This window comes from Lissotriton helveticus, chromosome 3_1, assembly GCF_964261635.1.
Source record: "Lissotriton helveticus chromosome 3_1, aLisHel1.1, whole genome shotgun sequence".
NCBI lineage: Eukaryota > Metazoa > Chordata > Amphibia > Caudata > Salamandridae > Lissotriton > Lissotriton helveticus.
The window spans coordinates 963108737-963133700 of NC_136061.1; the positions used below are offsets into that span (position 1 = coordinate 963108737).

The following is a 24964-nucleotide window of genomic DNA, read 5'->3' on the forward strand; positions in this document are numbered from 1 at the left end:
TCCCACGGTTGCCCGTTGGGCACGGGATATGTTATACTGCTGTACTCAAACTGAACACTATAGTGAGCTCCTACCTCCCACAAGTCGTCCTAAAAATTTCTGGGGACTGTATCAGACATACTTAAGCGGTGCCATGCAGGGGGGGAGTGCTGACTCAGAGCGCATAACGGGGGAAGCCCACGCGGCGGCCGCGGAGGGAGAGATGGAGTAGCCACTAGCGAGGGACATATTAGTATGTGAAATAGAGGCCACTAAGTGCCTGTGGCACTAAGTGTTTGCGTCCAAAGTGGGGGCTGCGCAGTGAAAGTTACCTTCCACCCTTAATTCACAGGGAGTATAGTGGAGACCAGGGGAAGAGATTTGTCATGTGGGAGTGACGCTAGCGGGGGGGACACCACGGGGTAGATTGTTCACCGATGCCCAAGTACTCCCGACTCTTGCATAAATGTTTGATTAGTGCGTAGTCATGACATGACCTTGTGTGTGTGTGTTCTGGGGGGGGGTAATCGTTTATAGTTAAGAAAGTTCAGACATAAATTTGAAGACACTGAATGCCCAGTTGGGCGGATTCGGGGGGGGGGGCACTCCAAAGTGTGTTCATGACTGTATGTAATGTGACACTATTCTTCAAAATAACGCGCACAGTTTCTGGCTCGTAGATGTGCCTTGCATTTCGTGCACTTATAAGTGAAACACCGCCGGACCTCCGGGTTGTCGGCTGATGGGCTGTGTATTCTTTGAAGAGATTGGCTAACTCATGACTGATTGCCGCCGGCCCCCAGGGTTGTAGGCGCTTTGGCTGTGTTTCCACTGAGGTACAAATAAAGGTTTTCGAAATAAAAAAAATAAAAAAAAGTGTATTTCTTTAACATGTGAAAGCATTCACATTAATATGTCATATTATAGCACTGCACTGAGAAGTATTTTATAAAAGTGATAGTTTTTAAACATAAACTTAGAGCTTAGATTCCTGCCCCACCTGGTCTTGACGACAGTGTCATTAGTAAACTAAGAGGCAAAACAGTTGCCATGTTAAGAGAAAACAATACAGGAAGGTGCACCCAATGATTACGTTTTAACAAATGTTTATTTTGCTTTCTTTACTCCATATTCGGTTGTCTGCCGTTGTTTTTTGACTTGCTATACAGTTGTCATAAGAACCCTATATGTGGCCCAGATTGTTATAGAAAGAGCAACATTATAGTCTATTATTAAATCAAACACTAACTTTTGTTTGTACAACTGGCATTCTGAACTCACATATTTGAATGTAAATTCATACGTGAAAGTGAAGAAAAAGGAAGATCGGTAAAATAAAATATTTGCCTGAGATCGCACAATTTGGTTAAGGGGGAAGCTGCGATAAAACCAGGTTTTGTGGTTTCACTTTGTACAAACTAGCCGCTAAATTATTTGTCTCTCCTTACCGCAGATGTTAATGCTTTGTTTTTGCTTTTTTTTGCATGAAGGTAGAGCGAGGTTGGTAGGCAGAAGCCATATGAAAGCTCTACTCGTTATGGGCTCAGGGTACCAATGTGACCTCGAGCTGAGACAGACTTCAGGCTTGAGGGTGGTTCGAGCTTTCAGCAGCTCCCCCACCTCAGCTACGCCCCTGACAGGCCAACCCTTAGTGCTGATGCCTGCCGGTGTGACTATCTTTGTTGGCACCCTCGCTATCCCCGAACCTCACCCCAAAAATCTTGTTCTCCATTGATTCCCTCACTACCAGCATCCACTGCCCAATGGTGTCCCTCATCCCTACACAGACACTCTCTCATGTGCATTTAATTTTCTAATGTAAAGTAGGGTGCCAGAGTGAGTTACATCACACACGTATTTAACAGAGACAATGACACAGCGCTTGTAAGCGCTCATAGCTGTACTTAGGGGATATTAGGGGGGCAGTCAGTTAGGCACTCACCTGCACTATAATTGTTGTTCCACCCGCATTTGCGGGGCCTAGTGAGACTCTAGGGCTTCTTGGGAAGGGGTTGCGGTGTTTGGCCGCCATCTTGGGTGGGTGTGCTTGCAATCGGGCCGACTTTAGGCGCCATTTTAGAGTGGGTCCAGTGGCTTCACTCGTTGGGCTCCCGCGCACTGGAAAGGTATTTAAGACCCTCATTTTCAGTCTTCTGGTAGACCTACTTGTACCTGCACGCGCGCGCTTCTCTGCGCTGCAACTGGCAACTTTTAAACTTTTAAATTGATATTGGGTACTCGCGCTATTCATCTCGCTCGTAAGCGCTTGTAAGCGCTCATAGCTGTACTTAGGGGATATTAGGGGGGCAGTCAGTTAGGCACTCACCTGCACTACAATTGTTGTTCCACCCGCCTTTGCGGGGCCTAGTGAGACTCTAGGGCTTCTTGGGAAGGGCTTGCGGTGTTTGGCCGCCATCTTGGGTGGGTGTGCTTGCAATCGGGCCGACATTAGGCGCCATCTTAGAGTGGGTCCAGTGGCTTCACTCGTTGGGCTCCCGCGCGGCACACTATATAGGGAGATGCGCAGACAAGCGCGCAGCGTGGGCGCGCAGCGGGCGCGATGGCGGGGCACCGGATGTGCGCCAGAGGTAAGCCCGTTTGCGCCGTTCGCGCTCCGGCCGCGCTTAGCGCCGGACACGCTGCTCCATCTCGCCTGGTCTATTCCAGGGAAGAACTCTGTCTGGTAAATCAAAACCCTAGTATGGGTAATTTACCAGTGTGCCAGTTGGCCCCTCTCGTGGATGTAAACTGCGGGTTACTCAATGTCCGATCGCTCTGCAAACATCATGCAGAGACGGCTCTTCTTATTGAGTCACTACAGCTGGACATTTTGTTTCTGACTGAAACCTGGACCAGAGCGGAGAGTAGTGTGGAGCTCGGTTGGGCCTGCCCATCGGGTTATGCTATTAGGCACATCCCGCGAGCTACGGGGAGAGGTGGCGGAGTGGGCTTTATTTTTAAGGACTCACTCACGCTCTCATGTCTTGAAGTTAAACCGGTCTTGGGCTTTGAGCTCATGGGTTTCTCTCTGAAGGATCAGAGTGGAACACTGGCTGCGGGGTTACTTTGTTACCGTCCTCCTGCCAGTGTAACTTCATCTCTCCAAGAGCTGATTGATTTGATTTACGGCTTGTCTAACTCCCATGCTAGGCTCTTAATTTTGGGCGATTTTAATCTATGGCCCGGGGTGCTCATGACCCTGCATACCGGGATCTTTGTCAAGGGTGCAGCAATCTTCATCTTATGCAGCTTGTATCTACTCCTACTCATGCACAGGGTCATACTCTGGACATGATCTTTGCGACTGAGTCGCTAGTCTCGATTAAGGAGGTAGCGGCTCAATGTTGGACAGACCATGCACTGATCCACTTTTCAATTTTGCTACCAGCCGGCTCGCTGAATAATAGCGTCCCTAGCGCGCCTAAGTTCAGTAGGCAATGGTCTCGGCTGCTGAAGAGCTCTAACCTACCCACACTTCTACCTGGGGTTTTTTCCTTAGGTCAGAATGTGGAGGAAAGCTATTCCACCCTTTGCCAGCACATCCTTGAGTCACTTGACAAGGTGATTCCATTGCGGAGGGTGAAAGACAAACCGTTAAAAGCCAACCCCTGGTTTTCCAGCGACCTGTTCCAACAACGTCTTCGCTGTAAACAGGCAGAGCGGGTCTGGCGAAGGCACTATTTGGAAGCAGATAAACTGCTATATAAAAAATCCCTTCAAGATTATAAAGCGCAGATTAGGGTGGCCAAAGTCAAATTCCTAGAAGATACCTTGGCTAAAGCAGGTAATAAGTCTCAAACCCTATTTAAATTAGTCAAGAATCTTTCTAGTCCCGCAAGTGCTTCATCTACTATCCCGGCTTCCCAGGAGCTATGTGATTCCTTAGCCTTGGCGTTTGAGGATAAAATAAAAACTATCCTGAATGGCCTCTCAGCCTCTAATCTGACCAGTCCCCCCGCCTTTGGCTCTGTGGAACCAGTTAGTACAGTGGTTCAGGAAGCCTTTGAGGAGGAGGCAGTACAGCCTCGGCTGACCTGCTTTCCTGCTCCCTCTTTGGAGGACTTCTGTATATTGGCTAACAGCGTTTCATCTGGCTCCCCCCTAGACCCATTGCCACACAAGCTCTGGAAGCTGTTTCAAGGGGAGCTTTTTCCACCGCTCCATTCCATCTGCTGTCAGTCCCTTGACACGGCCACGGTCCCCGATGGCTGGAAACTAGCAGTGGTCACTCCTCTGCTAAAGCAGGCCACCTTGGACCCGCTATGTCCGGCCAATTACAGGCCCATTTCACTCCTACCTTTCTCGATAAAAATCTTAGAGAAATTGGTTACTAGGGTCCTGTCCAGCTTTCTTGAAACCAACAATCTCCTGGACGTGGCCCAGTTTGGATTCAGGCCGGCCCACGGTACGGAGTCTGCCTTGGTGGCCGTTTTGGACGACCTGCGATCGCGCGTCGACATGGGAAGAGCAACATTTCTGGTGCTGCTCGACATGTCGGCCCGTTCGATACGGTTGACCATGCGGTGCTACTGGGCAGGCTCCGGGAATCCGGGGTGACCGGCCTGGCTTTGGACTGGTTGGCCTCATACCTCCATAACAGGCAGCAATCTGTGGCCCTTCCGCCGTTTCGCTCAGCCATAAAAGACGTAAATCAGGGTGTGCCGCAGGGCTCTGCCATCAGCCCAATTCTCTTTAATTTATATCTTCGCCCTCTAATAAGTTTGATTAAGTAAAAAAAGTAAAGTCCACATTTGTAAAGCGCACAATCACCCGTAAGGGTCTCTAGGCGCTGGGGGCCGTCGGAAAGATTAAGCGAGCTATTGCCCAGAGTCACATGGTGCTGGGCTACCCTGCCGCCGGAGCCGGGGATCGAACCGTGGTCCCCAGATTCCAGCGTCAGTCGCCCTGGCCGCGGCGCCACACCTCTCCTTGGCATTTCTGTTATCAATTATGCCGATGACACCCAACTTATTTTTTCTTTTGAGGGCAGGGAAGGGGTTTCCATGGAATCCTTTCATCGCTGCATGACTGCTACGGCGGACTGGCTGCGGCAGAACTCACTCCAATTCAATGGAGCGAAGACCGAAGTTCTCCATTGTTCATTGGACCGATTGCCTTGTCCTCTACCGGATGGGTTCTGGCCTTCTACTATTCTAGGCACGGTAGTGGCGGCAGACTCCGCCCGTTACCTAGGTGTCCTGTTCCGGCCTAGCCTTCAGCTTGATGCCTATGCCAATAAAACCACGGCGACTTGCATGCTACTACTTCGCATGTTACGGAAAATTCCCCCGCTATTTCCCCCTGTGGTTAGGATGGAAGCAGTGCGTAGTATCATCCACAGTAGATTAGACTACTGTAACGCACTGCTTCTGGGGGCCCCCAAGACCCTGGTCTCGAAGTTGCAACGGGTGCAGAATATGGCAGCCAAGCTGGCCCTTTCACGACCACGGTCTGCCTCTTCTTCTCTTGCGCTCTCCGACCTTCATTGGCTCCCTGTTCAAGAACGGATCTGCTATAAATCCTCCTGTCTGGTTTTTAGAGCCCTGCATGGGTTGGGGCCAGTGAGGCTGCAGGATTTGTTTTCCTGGTACTCCACTGCCAGGCCTTTGAGATCTTCTTCGGCGTTCCTGGTGACAATTCCCAGGATAAAGAGGGTGAGGATGGGCGGCCGCTCTTTCAGCTTTGCGGCCGCCAAACTATGGAATTCCTTACCGTTGTCCCTAAGGTGCAAACAGGACCTCTTGTCTTTTAAAAAGGAGCTTAAAAGCCACCTCTTCCCGAGAGTAGTGTAGCGCTAGTCATCTGTAGGTTATTGTTTCGGTCAAAGCGCCAGGATGCCCTTTGGGTGACAGCTGCGCTCTAAAAGTGTGTCTACATACATACATACATACATACTCATATAAGTATGTAAACCAATGTATAGGAAATGTTACTTAAGCCAATGATAGCTACAACGTGTAGGAGTCATATGTCAACCATACTGGCAGGCATTATATGTTAAGAGTGCCGAGTCTAGAGACATACAAACTCAGGATTTGAAATGTAACATAGTGGTTGGGGAGTCTTTGCTAATAAATAGTTATTATCCAAAGTAACACTATTTAGCAACCTTAAAATAATGAAAGATTGGGGGGGGAAATTAAAGTACTAAACCCATGCATTGCTTTTTGCATGCAGCTATTTGATGACAGTTCATAGCTTGCTGTGCTGTGTTAGGATTACAGTTTATAAACTGCAAGTAACAAAAGGAACTCTGTGAGAACAACAGTAACCCACTAAGCTATCTACATAAGAAAAGAAATTTGATCTCCATGTTACACGTTGTTCTGTGCAGGAGTCACATTATCCCTCTGCGCTACTTTATAGTGAGTCAAAACTGGACTACACAAAACTTGGATCTTTCAAATCGATACAGTAGTCACCAGAGTTATACTCCTATTTTTAGAACTCGCCTGGCGTTAGCAGCGCACATGCGCTGCCCTCGCCATGCAAGGGCTTCTTGGAATCAATATGATTCCAGAAGCTCGCTTTCTGCTCCGCCGGTGTTTTGCATTGGTGCACGTCATTTTGCATCACCAACTATGTAAAACCGGGTGTTACGATTGTCCAGGAGGCTTTTTAGTCCCTCCTGGTTACAACCCTGTCAACCTTTGGCCCCGCCCTCCGGGATTGGATCTTTTACTTGCGACGGGAGACACTGTTAATTAGCCGCTAAGCACTTTTTTCTTTTCTTTGTAAGCCACTCTCACTGCAGGCACAACGTCTTTTTTTTTTATTAGCGGAGCATTGCGCTTTAATGCTCTTTACATTTTAAATGCAGTACTGGGCTGTACAATGCGCTTTAAATTGTAACTGCAGTACTGGGCTGTACAGAGACCTCATTGCTGTGCCTGCCCTACATGAATGGATATTTGTTTGTTGTGTAGTGTGCAGTACTGGGCTGTACAGAGCCCTCATTGCTGTGCATGTGCTACATGAACGGATATAGTAGGCTCTTGGTCTACAAGGTCTGCTGGCTGTTTGTTTAGCAAATTCATACAGCGCAAAGTGAACTCAGGAGTAGTAAAGACCTTTACAAGACACCCAGTTACATTACACAAGAGCACATTCACACGTGAACACATTGCATTTTAGAAGGCATGGGAGATTAACTAATTTTGCCCAGAATCACACATTGATAAGCCAACGCCGTGACTCGAACAACACCAGCTTCCGCACGCGATCATCATGCAGGATTAATCAATTAATCCCATGTGATCATTATGCTTGATTAATCAATTAATCTCCCCATGGTCCCCCTGTGTTTTAAAAATCGGGTGCTAAGGAACATTCACATGCTCTATAAGAAGGGACCACCCTGTTAAATCTGTTTCGTGTTCTCTCTACTCTCTGTTTTTTGTTTCTAATATTCGGCCTCTTTCTGCTCTCCCATGTGCTCCCTTTGATATCCTCCTCTCTTTCCGCATTCTGCCAGCATCCTCCTACCCAAGAGTTGTCCACCACCACGTCTACCACCACCACCATGTCCACCACCATCACCATCACCACGTCCACCACCACCACAATGTCCACCACCACGTCCACCACCACGCCCACCACCACCACGCCCACCAAGTCCACCACATCTACCACCACCACATCCACCACCACGTCCACCACCACCACGTCCACCACCACCACATCTACCACCACCACGTCCACCACCACCACATCCACCACCACCACCACGTCCACCAACACCAGGTCCACCAGCAGCACCACCACCACCATGTCCACCACCATGTCCACCACCGCCAGGTCCACCACCACATCCACCACCACGTCCACCAGCACATCCACCATGTCCACCACCATGTCCACCACCACCAGCACCACCACGTCCACCACCTCCACCACCATGTCTACCATAAACACCACCACCACCACCATGTCCACCCCCACCACAGCCACCACCACCACCATGTCTACCACCACCACCATGTCCACCACCACGTCCACCACCACCACATCCACCGCTATGTCCACCACCACCACTTCCACCACCACCACGTCCACCACCACCACAACCACGTCCACCACCTCCACCACCACATCCACCACCACCCCATCCACCACATCCACCACCACCACGTCCACCACCACGTCCACCACCATGTCCACAACCATGTCCACCACCACCACATCCACCACGTCCACCACCACATCCACCACCACATCCACCCTCACGTCCACCACCACCACCACATCCACCACCACCACCATGTCCACCACCACCACATCCAAAACCACCACCAGATCCACCACACCATGTCCACCACCACCATGTCCATCACCAACACCACCACCACATCCACCACTACCACTGCGTCCACCACCACCACGTCCACCACATCCACCACTACCACCACGTCCACCACCACCATGTCCACCACCATGTTCACCACCACCACATCCAAAACCACCGCCATGTCCACCACCACATCCACCACCACCACGTCCACCACCACCACCACGTCCACCACCACATCCACCACCACCACCATGTCCACCACCACCAAGTCCACCACCACCATGTCCATCACCAACACCACCACCACATCCACCACTACCACTGCATCCACCACCACCACATCCACCACATCCACCACTACCACTGCATCCACCACATCCACCACCACCATGTCCACCACCATATCCACCACCACCACATCCACCACACCCACCACCACATCCACCACTACCACCACCATGTCCACCACCACATCCACCATCACCATGTCCACCACATCCACCACCACATCCACCACCAGCACCACCACGATGTCCACCACATCCACGTCAACCACTACGGCCACCACCACCATGTCTACCACCACCACGTACACCACAACGTCCACCACCATGTCCACCACCACCAGCACCACATCCACCACGTCCACCACCACCATGTCCACTGCCACATCCACCACCACAATGTCCACCACCACCACGTCCACCACCACGTCTACCACCACACCACATCCACCACCACCACATCCAGCACCACCACGTCCACCATGCCCACCACCACCCATCCACCACCATGTCTACCACCACCACGTCCACCACCACCATGTCCACCACCAGGTTCACCACCACCACATCCACCACCACCTCCACTACCTCCACCACCACCATGTCCACCACCACATCCACCACCACCACTACGTCCACCACCACCATCATGTCCACCACCACCATGTCCACAACCACATCCACCACCACCACTACGTCCACCACCACGTCGACCACCATCATGTCCACCACCACCACGTTCACCACCACCACCACTACGTCCACCACCACGTCCACCACCACATCCGCCACCATCATGTCCACCACCATGTCCACAACCACATCCACCACCACCACTACGTCCACCACCACGTCCACCACCACTTTGTCTACCACTTTGCCCACCACCACGTCCACCACCACCACAATGTCCACCACCACCACATCCACAACCACGTCCACCACCAACATGTCCACTACCATCAAGTCCACCACCATGTCCACCACTACCATGTCCACCACTACCATGTCCACCACCACATCCACCACCGCCACATCCACCACCACCACCCCCACGTCCACCACCACCTCCTTGTCCACCACCACCACCACATCCACCACCACCATAGCCACCACCACTACCACCATGTCCACCACCACCACATCCACCACCACATCCACCACGTCCACCACATCCACCACCACCATGTCCACATCCACTGCAACCACGTCCACCACCACCACCACGTCCACCACAGCCACATCCACCACCACCCCCACGTCCACCACCACCTCCTTGTCCACCACCACATCCACCACCACCATATCCACCACCACCACATCCACCACCACATCGACCACCACATCCACCACATCCAACACCAACACATCCACCACCACCATGTCCACCACCACATCCACCTCAACCACGTCCATCACCACGTCCACCACCACATCCACCACCACCACCACATCCACCACCACGTCCACCACCACATCCATGTCCACAACCACCACACCCACAATCACCACCATGTCCACCACCCCACCACATCCACCACCACCACAAAGTCCACCACCACATCCCCCTTCACCACCACATCCACCACCACGTCCACCACCAGCACAACGTCCACCACCACCACCACCATGTCCACCACCACGCCCACCATCACCATGTCCACCACATCCACCACCACGTCCACCACCACCACCACCACGATGTCCACCACATTCACGTCCACCGTCCACCACCACCATGTCTACCACCACCACGTACACCACAATGTCCACCACCATGTCCACCACCACCACCATGTCCACCACCACATCCACCTCAACCACGTCCATCACCACCACCACGTCCACCACCACATCCACCACCACCACCACATCCACCACCACGTCCACCACCACATCCATGTCCACAACCACCACACCCACAATCACCACCATGTCCACCACCCCACCACATCCACCACCACCACAAAGTCCACCACCACATCCCCCTTCACCACCACATCCACCACCACGTCCACCACCAGCACAACGTCCACCACTACCACCACCATGTCCACCACCACGTCCACCATCACCATGTCCACCACATCCACCACCACGTCCACCACCACCACCACCACGATGTCCACCACATTCACGTCCACCACTACGTCCACCGTCCACCACCACCATGTCTACCACCACCACGTACACCACAATGTCCACCACCATGTCCACCACCACCAGCACCACATCCACCACCATCATGTCCACCACCACCATGTCCACCACCACATCCATGACCACCACGTCCACCACCACCACGTCCACCACCACGTCCACCACCACCACCACATCCACCACCACCACATCCAGCACCACCGCGTCCACCATGCCCACCACCACCACATCCACCACCACCATGTCCACCACCACGTCCACCACCACCACATCCACCACCAAGTCCACCACCTCCACTACCTCCACCACCACCATGTCCACAACCACATCCACCACCACCACTACGTCCACCACCACCACGTCCGCCACCACTACATCCACCACCACGTCCACCACCATCATGTCCACCACCACCATGTCCACAACCACATCCACCACCACCACCACTACATCCACCACCATGTCTACCACCATAATGTCCACCACCACCATGTCCACAACCACATCCACCACCACCACTACGTCCACCACCACGTCCACCACCACAATGGATGCGCAGTAACTTTTTAAAACTTAATGGAGACAAGACCGAGGTTGTCATCCTGGGCAAAGGGAGAAACTCATGGGGCCCTCAACATTGGCCTAAAGAAATGGGTTCTATTCCCCAACCTGTCGCCCAGGTTCGCAACCTCGGATTTCTCATTGATGAGAATCTCTCTATGCGACAGCAAGTAGTAAGGGTGGCTTCCACTTGTTTTACTATTTTAAGATGGCTCCACAAAATTCTTTGGAGGATCCCTGTCTCAACACAAAGGACGGTGGTTCAGGCTCTAGTTGTTTCCCGCCTGGACTACGGTAACGTTCTTTATTTAGGAGCTGATCACAAAACCCTAAAAAAACTTCAGGTTGTGCAGAATGCAGCTGCATGACTCCTATGCCATGTTCCGCAGAGAGCCTCTATTTCTCAATCACTTCATGACCTTCACTGGCTTAGGATTGCCAGTCGAATTAAGTTCAAGGCTCTCTGCTATATAATTAAGATCAAACAATGTACGGCCCCCACATACTTGCAGGAGCTCATTCAAGCCTACCACCCTACTCATTCTCTTAGATCTTCCGGTAAAGGTGATTTTGTGACTCCGAGATTTAGGTTGGTGAAAATAGGCGGCCGCTCATTTTCCCACCTAGGTCCTTAGCTTTGGAATGCCCTACCCGCTGCATTGAAAACTGAAAAAAACCTTTTCCGTTTCCGCAAAGGACTCAAGACATGGCTCTTTTGGCAATGATTCACGGTTGCTCTCCTTTCCCTCTTTTAATCTGTCCCTTAGCGCCGGGAAACCCACTGCGGGTAGCTGTGCGCCTTATAAGCTAAACAAACAAATAAATAAATAAATAAATAAATGTCCACCACCACCACCACATCCACGACCACCTCCACCACCACCATGTCCACTACCATCATGTCCACCACCATGTCCACCACCATGTCCACCACTATCATGTCCACCACTACCATTTCCACCACCACATCCACCATTGCCACATCCAGCCCCACGTCCACCACCACCTCCTTGTCCACCACCATCACCACATCCACCACCACCACATCCACCACCACCACCACATCCACCACCACATCCACCATCACATCCACCACGTCCACCACGTCCACCAACACCACATCCACCACCACCATGTCCACCACCACGTCCACCGCAACCACATCCACCACCATGTCCACCGCTACATCCACCATCACCACGTCCACCACCACATCCACCACCACGTACACCACAACATCCATGTCCACCACCACCACACCCACCATCACCACCACCACCATGTCCACCACCCCACCACAAAGTCCACCACCACATCCACCACCTAGTCCACCACCACATCCACCACCACCACAACATCCACCACCACAACGTCCACCAACACCACCATGTCCACCACATCCACTACCACCAAATCCACCACCACCACGTCCACTACCATATCACAAAATAGAGATAAAATCTTGATAATAGCATCTTGCTACCATGAGAGGGGAATAATAATAACAACAGACGATAGAAAAAATTATATAAAATGCTAAATAGAAGTTCAAAGAATTACGGAAAATAATAACACATTAAAATGTCGGCCATTTTACTTTAACACAACATCTTTCAGTTTAGCTAGAGTTTGAATAATCCTACCCAATCCTTTCTACACTAACAACATCTTCACCCAGGAATGTCTTCTCTTTCTTCAGAGGCTTCCACTATACCTTCATGCACCATTACAACATATTCTTGTCACAACCAATTATCCCCAGAAGAACCTTTTTCCGCAGTACACCTCTTCAGAATTTCCATCTCCTTGCATTTTGCTATTTAACTCCTGTGCCACTTCCGGTTATCACTCAACCTCGCAAAATATTTCAAACATCCCGCAACTCTCAATGGTTCTGAATGCACACTTTCACCTTTAGAAAGCTTACCCACCTTCCTGTCCTTCATCCAATCACCTTCTACCAATCTCTCCACCTTGGTCCGTTTCTTAGCATCAAAATGATATTTATACACACACTGAGCTTTCAGAATATTTTCATTCACAATTTCCGGTGATCATTCTACTTTTCTCACACTGTCCATCCATCCCAAACTGTCCTTAGTGTATGGGTCTCTACTCCACATTAGGACAAAAGAACTTAATCCCATGAGTGAAGGAGTTAGGCGATATGCTCACAACATCTTCTTTAGTTAAACCTCCCATTTCTGACCATTTCCACTGGCTATCTGAATGATCCCTTTAATCACTCGATTAAAGCACTCCACTGTGTCATTTCTAGCTTGATGATATACAGAGATATTAACATGTTTGATACCATTCTTTTTTAGAAACTCCTCCACCACAGCAGCCTTAATTTGGGGTCTTTAGAAAACCCTCACTCAAAACTTTGCTGTCCAAAAATGTCACCACTGTCTCTGCATCTGCTTTTCGTACAACATTCAGTTCTACCCATTTACTGAATCTATCAAGAAAATTATATATTTACTGCCCCCCATTACAGTCTGGATTGGACCCACATAATCCAATAGCAACATTTCCGAAACCATTTTTTGACCCTCCATTGAAATCAGAGCTGGTCTCAGTCTATTTCAAAGTACGTTTCTAGCCACCAGTGCACTGATTGGACTCTTCTTTTCATTTTCACTATAACAAAATGCCCTTTGTTCCCACCTAACAAAATTTGTCTCCACTCCCAGCTCATTCCTGACCTCCCAGAAGCCTTTCACCAAGCCCCAACAACTCGACCTGTCCACCCAACCTTCCTGGAGACATTTCTTCACCTTTCCCAGTACAACACCCTTCTAATAGGCTTCCCTCCACTCTTCTTTCCCAATAGAGTCACAAACCTTCATAATCAGCCTAAGCAACCTAAAATTAATCCCACACACTCCACTGCAGCTCTATGACAGGTAGAGGAAGGCGACTTAAACAGTTCGCCACTTTTTTTGCACACCAATAATTAAAATCCTGCAGCCTCATGGAAAACCTTGCAATTCTTGCTGATGCCTTCGGGAAACCCCCAGTAGTTACCAAGTTAAACAGCAGTTTATGATCCGTCCTCAAATCAAATTCAGTACCCCATACAAATGACCCCAAATGCTCCATGCTCCAAACACAAGCAAGTTTTCCATTTCAATGACAGAATCCGCTTTTTCAGCAGGGGTAAGACTTTGAGAAAAAATTCAGTTCTTCTTGCTCATCCTTCTGTGTCAATACCACACCCAAACCCTTCTTGCACCCATCTAGTCTTATAATTCTACGCAGCATTGGTTCAGACACATGAATATGTGCAGCCTTGCAAATATACTCCTAATGTTCTGAAATAAGATAGGGTAGTCTTATTACCCCCTGTCCTCTCATTAATTTTAACCCTATCCAATTTGGGCAGAAGAATAAAGGATAATTTTTACCTACCATGAGATAGTTTAATGGATGCTTTATATTATTTTGCCCTCTGCCCTCACTCTCTCGAACACTATCATTTCACATCTTGAGAATTATACATTTAGCAGGAGCATTGCTGTTGAGTGATATTCAACCCGGTAATGTCGGCAGCTTCAAGCAAATAAAATAACAGGGTGAAATACCGAGGAAAAACATCTGCATGCAAGACTGATTCTCCGATGTTATTCCCCAAAACCTACATTCCTAGTTATAGCCCCCCCTCAGTAAATTGCTGTGACCCCCACCAATGGTAATTCTAAGTGGGGGAGAGGCCATTTCTGGCATCAAAGCGGGCAACTCAAAATGAGGGCGGAAGAACTGTCTACACAATACAATTCCTCTTCCCCACCTCTGTTGCTACAAATATTGTCATATGACTTAAATACATATTTAAAGTCCAAAAAGGAATGTTATCGTGTCTAGAACAGGCCCTACGTTATTTTAAGGAGGATCTCAATTGAATATAAGGCATTCCCTTGAATGCCTCACCTCCCATCTGCCCTCTTTCCGCCTATGTGCCATACAAACCTGAACCCGCCACAATGTGATGTACTGCACTGCCCAGCACATGATAGCTTAATGTCATCACCTGCAAAAGTACCAATTGACTAACTTTGACATACCCCTCTCAGATTCCCTACTGGTGTCTCATACTAAAATGATTGTATGCCTGGATGCTATAATACTGTATACACCCACCTGACTATGACAGTTACTGAGAAGGGACATTCATACCCAGCCACGGCCACTCAGGGTGGCTTACTTCCTTATATTTGCTCTGATTTAATAGATCTCAACCAATATACATGAGCAATTCAATCAACGTTTACTCTTGTTTTATCAACACCTTTTCTCCACCACCTTTAGTTTATCTTCTCTGCTCCTGCTCTTTATTAGAGGCCACAACACCCACCTGGAAGACCGAGTTACAGTTTACTAGCCACCTTTGGGAGTCCCCTAGCCAGCTTTCCTACCCCACTCCAGCTAATCTTGTTCTGTGGCTCTGCACATTGTTTTATATGTGCGACAGGAAGATGTTGAAAACTCCACGGTTCTACGTACATCACACGTGAAGCTCACACAGGACACCAACTGGTCTGGGCCTGGTCCTGTAAGCCCCAAGAACAATAATGAAGACCTTTTAAAGTCTGTGGCAGTCACGGGGATCTGTTAAGTCAGTGGGCCAAATCATTGCACCAAATTGTTATGAAAACAAACATGAAAATAAGCACAGTGTTCTGAGACCCATTCTCACAGCTGGCACCAGGGCACAATCTTGAATGTATTTGTGAGTCTTTGAAGCTGCCAGTGTTTAATAGCACTGTGTGCCCTATAAAACGACATTTCCACATTTTGTCTGGAATAGCCAATAAAGAACCTTCTTCCTTCATTATGGGCTCTCCATGTGTCCCATGAATGGACTTGGGTAAAAGATTACAGCAGAGATGCCAAAAGCTTCTCCTAACAGCCCAGTCAGTGGTTAGAGAGGTGCAGACCTTTAACGTGCCTTTTTTTTGCATTGTTTAGCAAAGTATCCAAAGAGGAAAGGCTTTATGGAATTTCTCAAAGCCACACACGTGCATTTGCAAAAGATAATTAAACACAGGGTGGTAAGGGTAGAACAAAACTCGTGCCTCCTTCACAGAGCAGGGGGTAGCTTCCACTGGTGCAGCAGGTGCAGTGTACTAGGACCCAGAGGCCAGGTGCAGGTAAGTTTGGCCGGCTGTCTTAGGCCGGCCAAACAGACATGTGCACTTCTATTTCTCCAACCACAATCGGGTTGGAGAAAAGCTGCAGGCTCCCAGGCAGTGTCGGAGGGGTAGACCAGGCCACTCAGACCAATCCTGGCGCTGCTCTCATAGCATGAGAGGCAAATCTGGATTGGGTGGGGAGACTGTGCCTTTCCAGAGACTGCTGGGATTGAAGGACAGAGGTGGCCATTGACGTCTGAGGCAGCAGCAGCAAAAGGTAAATTAAAAAAAATCATTATTTCCCCCTAAATTTCCCGTCCCCCCCTGCCAAACAGCCCCTCCCACTTTTGTGGCGGCCGCCACTGTCTTTTGCGGAATCTCAACAGCCAGGCATTTTACATTGTTCCAAGGTAGTCATGTGTTTGCTCAATTTGCTGAAGGTGCCAGATCTATAAAACTCAACAGATTCTGCCCAGGAGCTCTTGGTCATTAAATGGTAGCTGCTGGGCGTCTGAAGACTGCCAGGAAAGGTGTAAGAATGTGGTGGAAAGTGATTGGTTGAAAGTGTGCTTGACCCAGCCTGGGGCCTCAATAAGTGATGATTCTGAGAGATTGTAACTGATATGACTGCTTGAGCTTGGGCCTTTGTGTATGAGGACATGCACGGCTCCCAGCAGCTTGGAAGAGAGGTGATGTGCAAAAACATTTTTCTTCTGGGTGTATCTTAATGGAAGCTTTTTGATTCCTCAAATTCCCTGCCATGAGACAAACCCATGGTCTGTACTACCTGTGTCCTTACAATTGGATTCCACTTCGACCACCCTGATTGGTCAGTGGCTTTTTCACCTCATTTTTTTGCCCTTCAACCTCACCCAGTCTGCCGAGGTGGGAACTGTATTTTTGTTTTAGTGAGCTATGTACAAGGATTTTTCCCAATACCTGGGTCTGGGCTTAGGGCTCTGTTTTGCTCATGTGTGATAAATTATATAAGGACCTGCCCAGGGGTAATGTGTAGGGCATTTACCTTAAAAAGGACTATGGTGTGCATATTCAATAAAATGATCAGTATAGGAGAATCTCCCATTGTGTTTCTCATGCATATCGAGTTCTATTTCTTTCTCGTGACATGTTTTACCGTAACGGGAGGCACGTGACAGAATGAAGCTCAACTTTAATTCCCTGTTTACAGGGAATACCTCTTTCATATCTCTGCAAACTCTCTCAAGGACTCATGGGTCCACCCTCTTTGACGAAAGGATCCTCTTCCCTGACCTGATATCAACTATAGGGTACACCATCTTAGAAGAGAGACTTGACCGGCTGGAATGTCATCTGTGTAATACATCTGGCTTTGCATTAGAAGATTAAACTGTTGACAGCTACAGTGAAGACAGTGGAACAGCAGTGGGCGATAAAAACTGTCAACATGTCAGTGGCCTAATTTACAGCCGCTGAGCTTCCCTTTTCCCTGCGTCTCCTTGGGATATGGGAAGTGGACATATGGTGGCAATAAAAATTAGGATTGTTAAAAAAAAAATGCATTAACAAAGTTACGCTTTTCTTTTAAAGAATGGAAAGAAAAGGTAATGGCAAAGTACATAGGTAACCCAGCCCCAGCACTGAAAGGTGAGTCAGTTTAGGGGAATGTGCGTTTAATAAGGCAAAATCCCAGCACTCACAGTGACAGAGATATAGAGACTGGAGTGGGCTAACCTATCGTCCCATGCTGTCTGCTGCGGCATGTGAAAGCAAAATATAAAGCACATTTGAACACGTCAGTAAATGAAGAGGGCTGACCCAAAACCTTAGTATACATGCATGTATGTATGTATGTTTTACTCAAGATTTGTTTTACATTTACATGAAGCGAGTGAGACAACTAACTTTTTCTTGACCAGACCTAAAATGGCTTATCTATTCATTACAAATCATTTCATTCTTTCAAGAAGAAAAGGCACATACATTTTATTTAAAAAAAAAAAAACTCTGGCTCTTGCCCTCTGTATTTCCTAGGTTGCTGCTGCTTTGCTGCCACCTGTTGCCCCAATGACCTTGGGAGTGTAGTGGACACAGATATGTGTCACGCATCCTCCAACCCCCTGCTGATGTGCCCAAACATGACCTTTTGGGCACTAGACCACTATTTAACTTAACAATAAAATAGTGGGGAAATCTGGGATGCCTCATCAGAGGTATTTTCTAAAAAAGGAATAACTCCTTTAACCACCCTTTAGAAAGCACACTATAAAATTCATGCAGGGTTTGGAATAGAATTTCACAGGCACAACCATTGCTGGCACAGGACTCTAGAGTTGACTGAGGTTAATCAGTGGTCCTTGGCTGTTGCTTAGTGCTGGACCATATGAGGTTCTGGCACTGGCCTTTATCCTCGATGCTTAAATGACGTTCTAGCACTGGCCACTAACTTCGACGGATCAGCAGTCTCCCTCTCCAGCAGCTTGAGACCCTTATGGGTGAGTAGTCACGCTCTACAAGACACTTGATTTAGATTGATTTAACGTAACGAAATCCAATAGAATTGCACCAGCTGTTTCTTAGGTCCTGATCCTTCAGGTGCTCCTCGTTTTAGATGATTTGGTGGGTTTGGGCATGATGGGCGACCCATAGAAAAAAAATCATTCAAAATTGCCGTTACTTTTCTGACCAAAGGTGCCCTAGTCGACAGATCCCAGGTACTGCAGGTTATCAAGCACATGTGTGTTATGTCCTGCACTGCCTATTCAGATGGTTCATGCTACTATTGTTTTATTCTTCTTCTATGAACCAGAAGCCCAGATGCACTCCAGACAGATATGATCAACCAAATGTATGTTTGCTTTTAAAACTGGCTTGACAAGACTTATACAGTGGCACATGTGGGTAGTTGAAGGACAATGTCAGGCAGGATGCAGGCCATTACGTAGGGTAAAAGATGCATTTAAAAAAAGAGTCTCTTCACTGGGGGCTCCAACATGAAAGTCTCAGCCAACTGGCTGGTCGGCAGATGTGCAAATTCCACTGTCACTTTTTACTGTTTTGATCATGTGGCCAGCATCGTGGATTCTGGCAGGTCTGGCCTAATCCATAGAAACAGTGCCTCTAAAATGGGCCTGAGAATGCATTTTCCACTAAGATAATAGCAAAAGATGCTACCGGGCAAAAATACCAGTCGCCAGCATCTGTTCTCTCTCTCTTTGTACTTTATTCCTCTGCTCCTGCTGTAGGATTTTGCCCCAAATTACTCTTAATTACTTAAATTTGCGTAATCGCATGATATCGGTAATTTGCATCACAAGAGCAATGCGTAATTGCTAAGATTACTCCAATCACACCAGCTTAATTAAATGTTTGCGCAGGCCTAATAAAACCCACAATCCCTTGGCGCCTAGACAGAATTCAATAACTGGAACGATGTATAGCAGGAAACGTTCAAGCAGGTCTGGCATTAAATGCTAGAGCAGAGGACGTCATTTAAAATGTGAATGGTTGAGAGCCATATAGAAGATGGTGACAGGGGATGAATGTGGTTATATGGAAGAGTTTGTCCTCATTTCCAGTTTCTGATCAGCATATCCCACATTTGGACACTGGCTCTCATTTGTAGGGTCTAACCATATTTTAGCATTAATTTGTAATCTCTGCTGCTGTGAGGATTACACTAACGTTTCCTGTTCCACTTGTAAAGTTTTGTTTAAACTCTTCACTAAAGAGCTTAAAGATTCCCACTGTTTAATATATTCTTCATGGATCCTTTCCACTCAGAATCATTAGAAAACTGTTTTGAAAACCATTAAATAACAGACTGACCCCCATCTGCTCATTCCGCAGTGTTTCCCATCCAAGACTTTTAGAAATCAATAGCTCTTTTTCTTTCAAGATAAAAAAAATCTTAGCCAGAGTGCCTTTAGACCTATATAATCTTCTCTACTGGACCTCCAGACACTGATAATCCTTAACAGCTCTAATTCCATTTTACTGATCAATTTGCTAGTCTGCAGGCATTACTTAAGCTGAAAGTGGGTTCACCATTGCATGCCTATCAGTAGTCTCTGACCCCCCCCCCTCAGTCTTAATCCCCTGCTTCTGCTGGGCCGTGTACTTTCTACATTCTAACAGACCATTGGTATTCCACCTATCCTGAAAAAACTGGCATGGATCCTACCCTTATGCCAAACTTTAGGTTCTCTCTCTTCCACTGGCCACTTCCAAGTTCATGTAGGTCTTTGTTTCAAAGCTATCTTTGGACCTCATATTTCCAACTTTTTATGTGACATTCAGACTGGCTTTTGCTCAGAATGCATTATTGAGTTAGTGCTATCAGCCACTCAGGCTGCTTTGCGCATGTTACATGATGTCAGCGATGCAGTGCCTTGACTTCAACAGATCTGCAGCAGCATCTGACACCACCAACCATCAGTTGCATGTAACCAGGCTTAGCGAGAGTGGCATTATGAGCAATCCCCTTTCCTGGCTTAGTAGTTTTGAGTAGGGTCCCCACAAAATATTATGCTGCTCATTCACATTTGGCCCTTATCACCCTCTTTTGTTGTGCCCCAAAGTAAATTTCTTTAAATGTATGGGGAAAGGGTGTGCCGCCTTTTCCGAATACATTTAAAAAATTTACTTTGAGACCGTGGTGAAATTTATTCAACTGCAAATGTATGCTATTAGGCTACCAACTCAACATGAGCTGAATCTCTTAGTGGATACGCAGACACCACTGAAAAAGAAAATCAGAATAAACTGAGGTATTAATGTTGGAAGATTAAGCTAACCGTCAATCTCATTCTTATGCCCCACTGCAATGGCTACTCCCCTGTGAAAGATATGGGGAACTTCAAGTTCAAAACTGATTATGTCCTCCCATAGATCCCACAGACTTTCTCTTTCATTGCCGTCTGTACCTTCTGTCTGTGATGCTTTAAAAATGAATGCCTGTCCACTCTAGTGATGGCAATTATCTTGCCATATCAGTTATCATTTAGTCCTGCAAACATTATGGGAAATGTATTTACTCGGGCTTCCCAAACTATTCTGCGGAATGACTTCAATGTCTTCAAAATCAGGAAATCTGGGTCAATCTTAAGTAAGTAGGGAAGTACTTCCATGAGACATGTGCTTGTGCATGTCATGCCCATGATGCAATTGGAGGACACGTCTCTAATGTAGTTTCTTGTAATGAAGGATTGAATTTAGAGCTACTTACCCAAGGTTTCATTAAAGAACACCACTTGAAGAGCTTCTAATAGATTGCTGTTTCATAGAATTCAGTTTGCCCAATTGTACATTCTGAAACAATGGAAGTATTCTGATTCCCCCAGTTGCATTTTTGACTCAAAGAATTGCTTCATTTATTTGGAGTGGGCAAGCACTTGTGTAAATGTTAAGTATGTGGAAAACATTTTCAAAAGCCTGAGTAATTTAAAAACAAATGCTTGTCTGAGCTATGACGTTTTAATATCAACATGCATTATCTACCATCAGATGAAAAGTGTCTTATGTTATTTTCTGTATTTTATATTTTTAGCTATTACACATAACCGTATAAATCATATTATGTCTGTTGTATTTTTGAATTTCCAGCTTTTGAACTTAATTTCTGAAATATTGATGAGCATCTGTTTTTACGATAACATGGAATACACAGTTTCCCGAGTTTCTTTGCGTTGGAGATAGAACATCTGTGGAATTTTTACATTTCACATCTTTGGGAAATTTTAGAATGTCTGGGTTTGGAGCTTGACAAGGGGTTACAAACACTCTTTCCATTACCCATTCACTGTATTTTTTGCAAACCCAGGAGAAGTGGTTTTACCAAGTAATGTCTTTTGACTTAGATTCATCTATTGACCATAAGACGTACAGTACAACACAGAAGCCCTAACCCACAACCATAGAGGAGAAACTACCCTTGGTGGCAGGAGTAAGGATGAGATTCTTGGAGTTCTGTAAATTGCATACCACCTGAACAGAAGCTTTGCCCAAATAAAAACATTATATGATTGAACGCGCCGTTTGTAATGCACAGTTTGCAAACCCATTCACATCTGCATATATACATTTCTAGACTATACCCCTGCCTAAGCTTCTCTTACTGTTTTATGCGATGGTAATTGTTTTAGCACTTCCGAAATGGAAGATGGTTTTCCATATTGTGCTGAGTTTCTGGTAGTGAGCCTAGCTTTGGTTCTTGAGAATAGAAAGGCAATCGTAGTGTAAAAGGCTGTTAACACTGTCTGGTGGAGAGAGTTAGCTCCACTTACTTGGTTGACATATATATCAGTAAATCTGTACTTACCCATGTATACTTACGTGGATGATATAATGTGAGTTGGTACTCTGGACTCTATGTTTGCGTAGGCTGATGATAAGACAGTGGAATGCTGAAATACAACCCATTCCTTCAGACTACAGATTGAATGATGCATTGTTTTGTTCTAGTAGTTTCAATCCAAGACAAACAGTGATCTTTCTTACTTCCCTGTCCTATCTCTCTCTCTTCCTTCTGTTTTCAGATTAAGCCAGAAAAGGCCATGTCCCTGGATGAAGCAGTGCGCATCCTTCAGATATCTGAGCGGGCCCGTCAGGGGCGGCTGAGGGCCAAATTTATGAAGGAGATTCACATGGAGGGCAAGCGGGAGAAGATGGCCAGACTCCACGGGGACCACCTGTTGGACCCCGATGTTGCAGCTGTCCGCATTCAGAAGGTGAAACTCCTTTGGGGATAAAGACTCCTCACATTTGCCTGTTTCATCTGCAGAAAGAACTTTATATTGTATTTTGCATTGTTTAAGAGTAAAGTAAACAAAATGATTGTGCCCGAGCAGATTAGGAATGCATCCAGGGCCGGACAGCCCGTACCGGGCGTTTTCCCGGTGGGCCGGAAGGGTGAAGGCCAGTTTTACCTGTGGTGGCCGATTTTGTTACTGGGGGCCGGTTTTGCAGCAGTGCTGCAATATCGACCCCCTGTAACAAAAGGAGGAATGGTACTTCTCACTAGCAATCCCCTGAGCTCCTAGAGCCGGTCTAGCACATGGCCAGGGCTGGTTGCTGTTCGTAGTCCGGGTGTGGATGCATGTGATGAACCTGCTGGTGCAACAACTGCCTGTGAGGACCTTTACAATCTGGGAGAAGTCGCAGCATTAGTCAGGCATAGATGGGATATGGAGAACTCTTTACTGGTGCATGAAGATCTTGCTGCTTTTCGCATGCATGCAATGGCAGAGCAAGGGAGCAATAGACCTTCATGGTTGGCAAGGATTATGGAACGTCAGGTACCATGTTATTTAGTGAAAATATCCGCAATTGGAGTCCAGAGAGCCCCACATACCGCTGGTTCCCAGTGCCACTGCACCTGGAGCACTATTGATAGCTATGTCCTATATGTATGCCATGTGCAATTTCTTTCAGAATATGTTCTTACACATTCTGCAATCTACTCCACTTTGCCAGGCTTTCCACCACCTCTGTGCTCCTCTCTCTTGCTCAGCAAACACCAGGAATGGTTTAAAAGGAATGTGAACTGGATGTAGTTGCAGTGCCATAGTATTCCAGGCGTACTGTCTGTGCCCAGAACTACATGGTTGGGTTAATTTAAAGTATTGTAAACATCTGCTGTAAACAAGCGTACTCACTGTGTATGGCAACTTCCTTGGTCTACACTAGCTGCATTATCTCTCTCTAATGACAAGGTGGAGTTGTTACAACAGAATTGAGAACAAGCAGCATGTCAGGGGAAACACCAGAGCCCAGAAGCCTATATCTCAGAACATTACTAACGACTGATGATATGTCTCCTGTTTTCTTCCCAGACATTGTGAAGAGGTACATTCGGCCAATAATCTCCGCACAGTGATGCACAACCCCCTCAGACTATTGGGGAGCATCAAAATATCATTCTTGGAACACTCCCGTTCGGAGAGAGTAGGTTTAGAACTTCAGAAGCTGTCAGCTAGGGGTCACATGCTTTTAAAAACTGTACAGGGGATGGAGCCATACCTGGGCTTGGTTCGCTCACAGCATGATTGGGTATTACTGGTTAGGTTCAGGTTTAATCAATTGCACCATTTTTTGGCTTCCCCGTGTATGTGGGTTTGACCTGAGGCAAGGGTACCCTTCGGTTGCGACCATGTGTCTCCGCAGTACTTGCTCCACTTTATAATGTTTTGCTCCTACTTCAGTTGACCAAGGAAGCGTTTTTTAATCCCCTTGCTGAAATCACTTCAGTATAAACAAGTCAGGCCCGCCTTGTCCTATCTTCTGATGCTCCCAACTGAGTATGTGACTTTTACTGCTTTATCTTTTTTACGTGCTGTATGGGCATCCAGGAAAACGAGACCTGATTAATTAATTTATATGCTTTTTGTTCTTATGAGCAATTTTATTGTCTGTGTTTTATTGCTCATCAAATTGATTTTATTGTTTTTGATCTGTATTCTTTTATGGTGATTTTATTTACCAAATAAAGATTCATATTACATTATTGAGGCTTTCCAATGTAGTAAAACAGCCCCTTACAGATATCAATATTAACCAATCAAACCAATTTTCATGAA

The 24964-nt window shown here is 47.2% G+C and overlaps 1 protein-coding gene across 1 annotated transcript in view; it reads left to right on the forward strand.

Moving 5' to 3' along the window:
* The window catches only part of DRC11 (dynein regulatory complex subunit 11), a 951413-nt gene that overhangs the window by 124025 nt on the left and 802424 nt on the right, over positions 1–24964 (forward strand). The window contains exon 4 of the mRNA XM_078681371.1: positions 22925–23116. Within this exon, the coding sequence (XP_078537497.1) occupies positions 22925–23116 (192 nt within the window). The remainder of the gene's footprint in view (positions 1–22924; positions 23117–24964) is intronic.